Source organism: Rhododendron vialii, chromosome 2a (assembly GCF_030253575.1).
Source record: "Rhododendron vialii isolate Sample 1 chromosome 2a, ASM3025357v1".
NCBI classification, from domain to species: Eukaryota; Viridiplantae; Streptophyta; class Magnoliopsida; order Ericales; family Ericaceae; genus Rhododendron; species Rhododendron vialii.
Window position 1 is genome coordinate 22478841 of NC_080558.1, and position 10044 is coordinate 22488884.

General features: G+C 37.7%; 2 protein-coding genes across 2 annotated transcripts; both read left to right on the forward strand.

Annotated features, from left to right (window-relative positions):
- Positions 1-2597: 2597 nt before the first annotated feature.
- LOC131317314 (LRR receptor-like serine/threonine-protein kinase EFR) lies at positions 2598-6699 on the forward strand. The gene is made up of 2 exons (XM_058346872.1): positions 2598-2761; positions 6183-6699. Exons 1-2 carry the CDS (start codon positions 2598-2600, stop codon positions 6697-6699), a joined length of 681 nt encoding a protein of 226 aa, XP_058202855.1.
- A 1069-nt stretch (positions 6700-7768) lies between these two features.
- LOC131317315 (probable LRR receptor-like serine/threonine-protein kinase At3g47570) lies at positions 7769-9306 on the forward strand. Its single transcript, XM_058346874.1, has 2 exons — positions 7769-8456; positions 9020-9306. Exons 1-2 carry the CDS (start codon positions 7769-7771, stop codon positions 9304-9306), a joined length of 975 nt encoding a protein of 324 aa, XP_058202857.1.
- The last annotated feature ends 738 nt before the right edge of the window (positions 9307-10044 follow it).

The window sequence follows — 10044 nt, forward strand, 5'->3', positions numbered from 1 at the left end:
CACGCGAGAAATCAGCAAAAAAAATGACCGGGAAGGGCTTCATCCGAGCAGTTTTTTTTGAACCGTTCAATGAAAACTGCTCGGATGAAGCCCTTTCCGGTCATTTTTTTTGCTGATTTCTCGTGGGGACCCTTAAAATCACGTTCTGATCACTTTGAGCGGCTCGGATCATCGAAATTCAATCGGGAAGGGGAGTCCCGCATTTTAAAAAAATGCAGGATCCCTCACCGGAACCCGACTGATATATATATATATATATATATATATATATATATATATATATCTATATATATACACAGTCATTTCTTCCATTTCCCGATTGAATTTCAATGATCCGAGCCGCTTAATGTGTTTAGAACGTGATTTGAAGGATACCGGCATGAAATCGGCAAAAAAAATGATCGGAAAGGGCTTCGTCCGAGCAGTTTTTGTTTGAACCGTTTGATAAAAAATAAACAAAAACTGCTCGGATGAAGCTCTTCCCTATCATTTTTTTTGCTGATTGCTCACAAGTATCCTTAAAATCACGTTCTGAACACATTGAACGGCTCGGATCATCAAAATTCGATCGGAAAAGTGAAGTCCGCATTTTATTAAAATGACGTGGTCCTCATAAGAGCCGGACTCTATATATATATACAGTCCAGATCCAATGAGAGATCCCTTACGGCCTTACGGTGCGAGACTCCCCTTTCCCGATCGAATTGTGACGATCCGAGCCACTCAAAGTGATCAGAACGTGATTTTAAGGGTACTCGCGAGAAATCAGCAAAAAAAATGATCGGGAAGAGCTTGATTCGAGCAGTTTTTTACTGAACCGTTCAATAAAAAACTGTTCGGATCAAGCCTTTCCCAATCATTTTTTTTGCTGATTTCACGCGGGTACCTTTAAAATCACGTTCTGATCACTTTGAGTGGCCCGGATCGTCGCAATTCGATCGGGAAAGGGGAGTCCCGCATGGTAGCACCGTGCAGGATTCCTCATTGGATCCAGACTTTATATATATATATATATATACATACACACACAGTCATTTTCAAATAAGAAGGTCCTTATTTTAGTTAAAATAAGGACCTCTCCATTCCTCCCATTTCCTGTTCGAATTTCGATAATCTGAGCCGCTCAATGTGTTCAGAACGTGATTTTAAGAGTAACTTCGAGGAATCAGCAAAAAAAATGACGGGGAAGGACTTCATCTAAGCAGTTTTTATTTGAACTGTTCGATAAAAAATAAACAAAAACTGCTCGAATGATGCTTTTCTGGTCTTTTTTTTTTTGCTGATTTCTCGCGGGAACCCTTAAAATCATGTTCTGAACACATTGAGCGGTTTGAATCATCGAAATTCTATCGGGAAAGGGAGGTCCTTATTTTATTAAGTTAAAGTAGTCCTTAGAAGAATGAGACTATATATATATATATACAACTCTAAAAAATTTCTAAGAACACTCATAACATGATAAAAAAAACATACGCAATGTCAAGTACATATTAGAGTGGACGAAAAGGGAACCAAAAAAGAAAAATAAAACAAGGGAAATATGGGAAAATAAAAACGATAAATAACTACATGGATGAACTGTTATCGGATTATTTGGTCTTCTACGGGATTTTTACTTAGAAGACACCAAGAAAACATGGTCTAGAAAATTCAGAAAGTGCAAACACTTGTTTGAGATCGAAGGTCGTGGAAACCTGGAACCGGCCGGAATTGCATGGAATTACAAAAGCGCCCATTTTGGAAAATTCCGCCCGAAATATCCGGTACCGGCCGGTATTGTCCGGAATTGCTGGAACTGGCCAGAATTGGGCGGATTTTACCCCGAGATGGAATTAGACCCTCAGCGTTTCGTTTTCCTTCAAATTCGGTACGTACCGACCGGTACGGAACGGTATCAATAACCTTGGTGTAATCTCCGATATTGACAGTGGTGGGGCCAACGCAATTGATGCAAATTGTAGAGGGTCCGGAGGTGAGCAAAACGACAACATTGGAGGAAGGGAGGGAGAGAAGAAATTTTTCAGTGCTGGGTGGAGTGGGTAGGAGACGTGGTGCCCATCGGCGCATCCGGGTTGTCCATTCCGGTTTTGGGTCCGGATGTGTAGAGAAAAATAGGAGAGAGAAAAAGGTGATAGGAGATATGGTATTTTAATTTGGGACATCCGGCACACTTTTGAACAGCCCAGATTCGCCGAGCGGGCACCACATCGTCTCCTACCCGCTCGATGCTAAAAAATTTCTCGAGGGAGAGGCGCAGGGAAATCTCCAGCTATTTCAATGATCAAAAGTGTTCATTTTTTTATAAAAAATACTTTTCAAGATTATCGATCATGCCCACAATTAGATTGATTGAATCATATTCATTGACTACTATTTTCAGAAAACATTTATCTTTATCTTAATTTCAAAAGAAAATGGATAACTACATTTAGATGAGGGGATGTTGATGGCTTTAACATCCCATTGACGTTTTAACCAAGGAGGGGTATCGAGTGATTTCGAAGAATAGAGGGGCCAATTGTGATTTGAAAAGAATATATATAGCGGTTTAATAATGTAGAGAAAATATGCATTTTCAAGCTTTCCAAATCTGGGCCATGGCTACAAGGACTTTATGGTTGGTTCTTCTATCTCTCACAAAAATTGCTGGAAAGATTTGCAAAGGTGTTGAAAATTCTAAGGCAATTGATACAACGGCCCAACCAGCGACCACAAAATGTGGAAATTTTTTTATTTCTGGAAGTTTGACAGAGCCACAATGGTAAACATTATGCTAAAAAAAATAAAAAGATGGACGATAATATGCATATTTATTGACTGCGGAAAAAATTAAATAGAATATTGGAAACTATAATGAACAATGTTTGTCATATGCATGTATGGTACCAAGAAAGGTATTTTTAATTGAATATAACTATATACAAAAGTAAGGTATCTTGAATTGTTATGCTCTTTCATGTTGTTAAAAGCATCGATAATGGAATCGGCATCAAAATTTTTAGAAATGTTCTTTTCAATGTAGGGGAAATTACAGTAAGCCCCCTTCAACTATACCTCGGTAACGAGTTGCCCCTTTCATCGTTTAACTCGGATACTTAACCCCCTTCATCATTTATCGCGTGACACTTAAGCACCGTCCGTTAGTGAGCTGTTATGAATTTAACGAAAGAAGGTCATGTGAGCAGTACATGACCATATTAATGACAGATCATGCCCTTATAAATACATAAGTGTTCCAAATTTCAATCCGTTTGAACCGGGGGAAAGATTTTTGTTTTCTGATCATGTTATCCTAAATGGTCATAATTAAATTTTGACTCTAGGTTTCTGGTTGACTAGTCCTAAGAAAGTCGTAGAATCAAATAGTATCTCTTATGGTTATTCAATGAGAGCCATAAAGTCAAAATTTAATTATGACCATTTAGGATAAAATGATCAAAAAACTAAAATCTTTCCACCGGTTCAAACGGATTGAAATTTGGAATATTTAATTTTTCAGCCTCTTTGGACCGTTTATATATTAAAAAATATGGTTAAAAAATTAAGTGTTCCAAATTTCAATCTGTATGAACCTGTGGAAAGATTTCAGTTTTCTGATCATTTTATCCTAAATGGTCATAATTAAATTTTGACTCTATGGCTCTCGTTGATTAGCCCCTAAGAGATATTTGATTCTACGACTTTCTTTGGGCTAATCAACGAGAGACCTAGAGCCAAAATACAATTATGACCATTTAGAATAAAATGATCAGAAAACTAAAATCTTTCCACAGGTTCAAACGGATTGAAATTTGGAACACTTAATTTTTTAACTATATTTTTTAATATATAAACGGTATAAAAAGGTTGAAAAATTAATTGTTCCAAATTTCAATCCGTTTGAACCGGTGGAAAGATTTTAGTTTTTTGATCATTTTATCCTAAATGGTCATAATTAAATTTTGACTTTATGGCTTTCGTTGATTTGCCCTAAGAGATATTTGATTCTACGACTTTCTTAGGACTAGTCAACAAGAGTCCTAGAGTTAAAATTTAATTATGACCGTTTAGGATAAAATGATCAGAAAACTAAAATCTTTTCCCCGGTTCAAACGGATTGAAATTTGGAACACCTGTGTATTTATAAGGGTATGACCTGTCATTAATAAGGTCATGTACTGCTCACATGACCTTCTTCCGTTAAATTCATAACGGCTCACTAACGGACGGTGCTTAAGTGTCACGCGATAAACGATGAAGGAGGTTAAGTGTCCGAGTTAAACGATGAAGGGGGCTTACTGTAATTTCCCCTTCAATGTATGAGTACTTCTCCTTCTCGACTTTGACTAAAGTTTCTTTGCAAACGTGGTCAATTACAGTCGTGTATGCGTTGCTTTCTATCTATTTGTTTGCTTTAGGTGTTTTTCTTGTTCGTCTCCAAAACCAAATCAAACCGAGTCGTATATCCCAATCACTTGGGGTTGGCTACATAAATTCATTTTTTTCATTGAGTTCTGTTCAGGACTGTTTGTTCACTCAAACTCATAATACTCATATCCTTGCGCATAACCGCATCTAATGTCAATTTAGGTCTTCCCCTAACCATAACGTTACTACCTAAAACTATCATATCTGCTCTTTTAACTACTGCATCTACAAGTCTATAATAAACATGCCTAAACCATCTTAGCCTATGTTCCCTCAACTTCTCATCTTTGTTTGTCTCCAAAGAGAAAGAAAGAAAAACTACTCAGGCCAATGCTTTAGAACTCTGTTAGGATCACCTACTACAAAATTGAGTGTCGAGGGATTTTAATAGATAGGGTAAGGAAGTAAATGCCAAAAATGAATGTATTCTTCTTCAAACCCACTGAATTTAATTTTCTTGAGATAATTCTACGTGCCCAAGTCTGCCACTATATAGGAGTATTTCACTCAAATTCTAGAAGTCCAAACAAAGACTTGCAAGTTGCACCAATGAAACGACTATAATTATGTGGTTTGACTTGGACGTTCGCGTTCCTTATATAGTTCAAACATACTGTAATTGAGAGCTCAAACCACACACCAAGATGAGTCTACAAACCAAATCTCTCTCAATTTCTCTCGGAGCCTTATTTCTCTCCCTCATCCCATTGCTTCACATCAAAGCCCTTGCCCTTGACACAACATCCCTTGGTCTTACGAACACTATTAATGTTGCTGGCAACAAGACTGATTTCCATGCATTATTGGCTTTCAAGTCAAATATTTTCCCAGATTATCAATAGGCCTTGAGCTCATGGAACGAATCTCTACATTTCTGTCACTGGAAAGGTGTCCAATGCATTCACCGACACGAACGAGTCACCGTTATAGACCTCGCAGCCAGAGGTATAACGGGTTATTTGTCTCCTTCAATTGAAAACCTCAGTTTTCTCTGGGAGCTTTGTTGGGTAAAATTAATTAATCCCCGAATCTCACCCACAAGCACAACGGAAGCATAACGAGAAGCATAACGATAAAATCAAACACAAACCAAACGCACAATATACGTGGTTCTTCAAACTCGGGTACGTCCACGGAAGAGAGAGAGCTATTTCCATTACAAGGGTTTACAAAGAGATTCACAAATCTCACAATACCCTATCCAATAACCTATACAAGAGTGGAAAGATCTTACCCAAATATGGCTGCACAAAACCCCCGAATCAAGCCGGAATGAAGAGCCCAAATCAAGCACAAAATCAGCTCCGAATGAACACAAGAACCAGTTGTTGATTGCTTGAACAAAGAAAGAAATGGCTGCCCTTTTTCTTGTCTTTATCACCAAGAATACAAAGACAGAAGGAGCACTCACCTTTTTCTTCCTTTTTCCCTTTCTCTACGGCACACACACAGTGCACTCCACTCTCCTCTTCTTCACGGCACACACACGGTTTTTGTTGCCTCACTTCTCTCTCTCTCGATCTGCTGCTGCTCACTCTGCCAGGAAAACAAAACCCCTTATTTTCTCTTTTTGTTCCCCTCAGCCCCGAAAAACTAATCTCAAATTCCCCTCAAAAGTGATAAAACCCTATAATTAACATTTTGGGCTTTCAAAAAACACTTGGGCCAAACACAATTTTCTTGGGCCTATTTTTTATGGGCAAACCCAACAAGCTTAGCCTTAGAAACAACATTTTTATATGTGAAATTCCAACTGAACTCGGTAATCTTTTCAGGTTACAGAAACTGGATCTTTGCAATAAGAGTTTCAAAGGTACAATTCCAACAAGCCTATCTCATTGCTTGAATCTCATGTACCTTAATGTAGCCAGAAATAAGCTAGTTGGAGAGTTCCTGAAAGAACTTGCTTATTCAATGCCACGACTCATCATACTCTACCTTCGTGAGAACAATTTGACCGGAGGGATTCCTCCGTCGATTGAGAATCTTACTTCTCTGGAAAACTTTGGTGCAGTTTACACTCCCTTTGGAGGAATTATCCCAAATGCTTTGGGTCAATTGAAATATCTAACGTTCTTAGGGTTGGGTGGGACTCAAATTTCAGGTACCATCCCTCCTTCCTTGTACAACCTATCATTGCTAGATACGTTATCCTTGTTTGATAATCGTCTTTCGGGTAGTCTTCCACTGACATTTGCTTTCATATTCCCTGAACTTCGGATCCTACGGCTATATGTCAACCAATTTAATGGTCCAATCCGCTTTCAATATCCAACTCTTCGAAGTTGGTAACACTCGAATTGGGAAAAAACAATTTCAGTGGAAAAGTAAGAAATGATTTTGGAAACTTACAAAATCTGGATTGGATAAGTCTAGCTGAAAACAATTTCTGAACTAAGGGATCGGATGGACTAGCCTTTCTTAGTTCTTTAGCGAACTGTAGCAATTTGAGAGTGATAGGCATGGGGTATAGCCAATTTGGAGGGGTATTACCAGACTTTGTGCGCAATCGATCAATCTCTCTATCTTGTTTGACACTAGGTGGAAATCAATTGTACGGATCTATTCCTTCAACAATAGGAACCCTTGTGAATCTAGAAATCTTAGGTCTACAGGATAACCTATTCACAGGCTCCATTCCGGGTAGCATAGGTTATCTTCATAAGATGCGAGCATTGGCATTTTCAAACAACAATATCTCAGGTCAAATTCCAGAGTCTATTGAGAACTTGTCATTGCTTAATAAACTTTACTTGGATGGAAACAGCCTAGAGGGGGCCATACCTGCAAGTCTTGGCAACTGTCGGTTTTTGTTAATTCTGACACTTTCTGATAATAACCTTAGTGGGAGCATAGCAAGACAACTTTTGATGGTTTCTTCTCTGTCAATTGCATTGGATCTAGCTCGCAACCGTTTGTCTGGATCCTTGCCACTTGAGGTTGGAAACCTAAAAAATTTAGCAGAGATCGATATCTCCGAGAATGATTTGTCCAGTGAAATTCCTAACACTCTTGGTAGTTGCAGTAGCCTTGAAAATCTATATTTACAGCAAAAATTCTTTCAAGGATCTATCCCTCCATCAATGGAATCTCTAAGAGGTATTTAGAATTTGGATCTCTCTCACAACAACTTATCCGGTCAAATTCCTACATTCTTAGGGACATTCGACCTGAAGAATCTCAATTTATCTTCCAACAATTTTGAAGGAGAGTTACCAATGAAGGGGGTTTTCACAAATGCAAGTGCAGTATCAATTGCCGAAAATCCTAGGCTTTGTTGTGGCATTTCTGAACTACAACTACCGTGGTGCACTAAAAAAAATCAAGAAACAAGATGTCTCGTTCACAGACATTAGGAATCATGGCAGCTTCGGTACTCGTAGGAGTAACCGCTGTATCATCTTTCCTCATATGTTTCTTCAAGAAGAAAAGAAACACAAAACCTAAGGTTTCATTGTTGAAAGATCCATTTTTGAAAGTCACTTATGGAGAACTTCTCAAAGCAACTGAAGATTTCTCTTCGACGAAATTGCTTGGTTTTGGTAGTTTTGGTCGTGTTTATAAAGGTATTATTGATCAAAACCACAAACAAAATGGGGAGTTAGTTGTTGCGGTGAAAGTATTTGACCTTCAAACTTGTGGCGCTACCAAGAGTTTCATGGCAGAGTGCGAAGCCTTAAGGAATATTCAACACCGAAACCTTGTTTCGATCATAACTTCTTGTTCTAGCATTGATTTTCAAGGGAATGACTTTAAAGCTCTAGTTTATGAGTTCATGCCAAATGGAAGTCTAGATAATTGGTTACATCCAATTCCGAATACAAATAATTATGGGGGACTTGAGTACGTGGGACTCAATCTTCTTCAAAGAATAGACATTGCCATTGATGTGGCTTGTGCTCTCGATTATCTTCATCACCAATGTGAAAGGCCAATTATTCACTGCAATTTAAAGCCGAGTAATATCCTCCTTGACTACGACATGGTAGCTCATGTTGGAGATTTCGATCTAGCTAGATTTCGTACAGAGTTCACTGCTCCAAATACAAGTAGTTCAACTGCAATAAGGAAACCATTGGATATGCAGCTCCAAGTAATTTATATCTTCCTCTTTTAATATCTACACTCGAAATTTCACCACAAAGGCAGGTTAGACACCGCCAAAAGGATTGAATTAACATTAGGTTTTGATCTGTGTATGCCATTCGAGATGTAGAATTTGTTATTGTTATCTTGAAACAAATCACATTCTTTTTTTTTTTTTGGAGGAACAAGAGGGCAATTTTACTTGACCAATCACCTAGGCAATTGTTAACTAGAGTCAAGATGGATCCTTTAAACACACAAACAAATCAAATTCAATTGTTCGATAGCTGAATAATGATGGTAAAATAAGTAGTTGAAGTATAACTTTGCCATAGAAAAGAGTGTCACGTAGACATAAAAAAAAGGGGGGGTCCACCCACTACATATTAGTGTAAATGTACTAGTTTTATATTAGAAAACCACATCGTTTATTGAAAGCAAGTTTTGTCTTTCTTTACGTATCACTTTTGATATCTTAACAACCATCCTTTTATGTTGAATTAAGTTTGAATTTTATGAATTACAGAGTATGGATTGGGAAGCGAGATGTCAACTAGTGGAGATGTTTATAGTTATGAGATCTTGTTGTTGGAGATAATAACAAGGAAGAGACCTACTAACAAAATGTTTGATGCAGATCTTAACCTTCATAACTTTACAAGGATTGCTTTGCGTCAACGTGTAATGGCTCTTAACCGAGGGGAGAAATGGCAGGAAAATGATGGAATATCTTATCTCCGTTATAGAGATAGGATTAGCATGCTCTACAAAGTCCCCAAAATACGGAATGAACATAGATATTGTGCTTTGTGAGCTTCATCTGGTCAAGAACAATATGTTGAAGGTAATCAATTGGTTTTATTACTCAATATTTGTAAGTTCATCCTTTTATGGTTTTAAACCTTCATTTTTTCTCTGACGTTGGTGTTAATCCTCCATGGTTTTACCTTGATAGGGCGACAAGGATAGCTATAAGATTTTGATCATTCAAGGTGTTCGAGCTAGCATACGCACACTTTGTTTAATATCAAGGGACCAATCCCACTTCCATTAGACAATGTTGGAAGCAAGCATGAATCCAATCACCTTGGCAAAGTCCACCATGACCCTACAGCGCGGGCATATTTAACAAGAATCAATTTGATTATATGGTGTGACCAATAATGCTTTCATCTTGAACTTCATGAATTATATGTTAGGACCACATAAACAATATTGCATAAGTTTCTAAGTATGTCTTCAACTTCTCTTAACTTGTTGGGTTCACCTCGTTTATATTTGCTTACTTTTTTCGAGTGAATCCTTATCTGTGCACTTATTGTACCTTTTCAATTTCGACCAAAAAGGCATGTAAGAAATGCTGCTTAATTTAGGTTTTTTCAGTTATATTCTCTCTTTTTCTTCTTTTTTGAATCCCTCCTCGAGATGAACTGATAAACTATAGACCTTTGCAAAAAATATCAAAAAGATTAACAAAAGAAGAAAATATCACACGAAAAAAAGAAGAAGCAGCAGCAAATAACCCAACCTGACCAAACAGTTTGAAGTGCC

Coding starts and splice junctions, on each gene's coding strand:
- LOC131317314 (XM_058346872.1), top strand. CDS start 2,598: ATGGCTACAAGGACTTTATGGTTGGTTCTTCTATCTCTCACAAAAATT. Junction 2,762..6,182: donor AGTTTGACAGAGCCACAATG/GTAAACATTATG, acceptor TAATCTTTTCAG/GTTACAGAAACTGGATCTTT.
- LOC131317315 (XM_058346874.1), top strand. CDS start 7,769: ATGGCAGCTTCGGTACTCGTAGGAGTAACCGCTGTATCATCTTTCCTC. Junction 8,457..9,019: donor GTTCACTGCTCCAAATACAA/GTAGTTCAACTG, acceptor TATGAATTACAG/AGTATGGATTGGGAAGCGAG.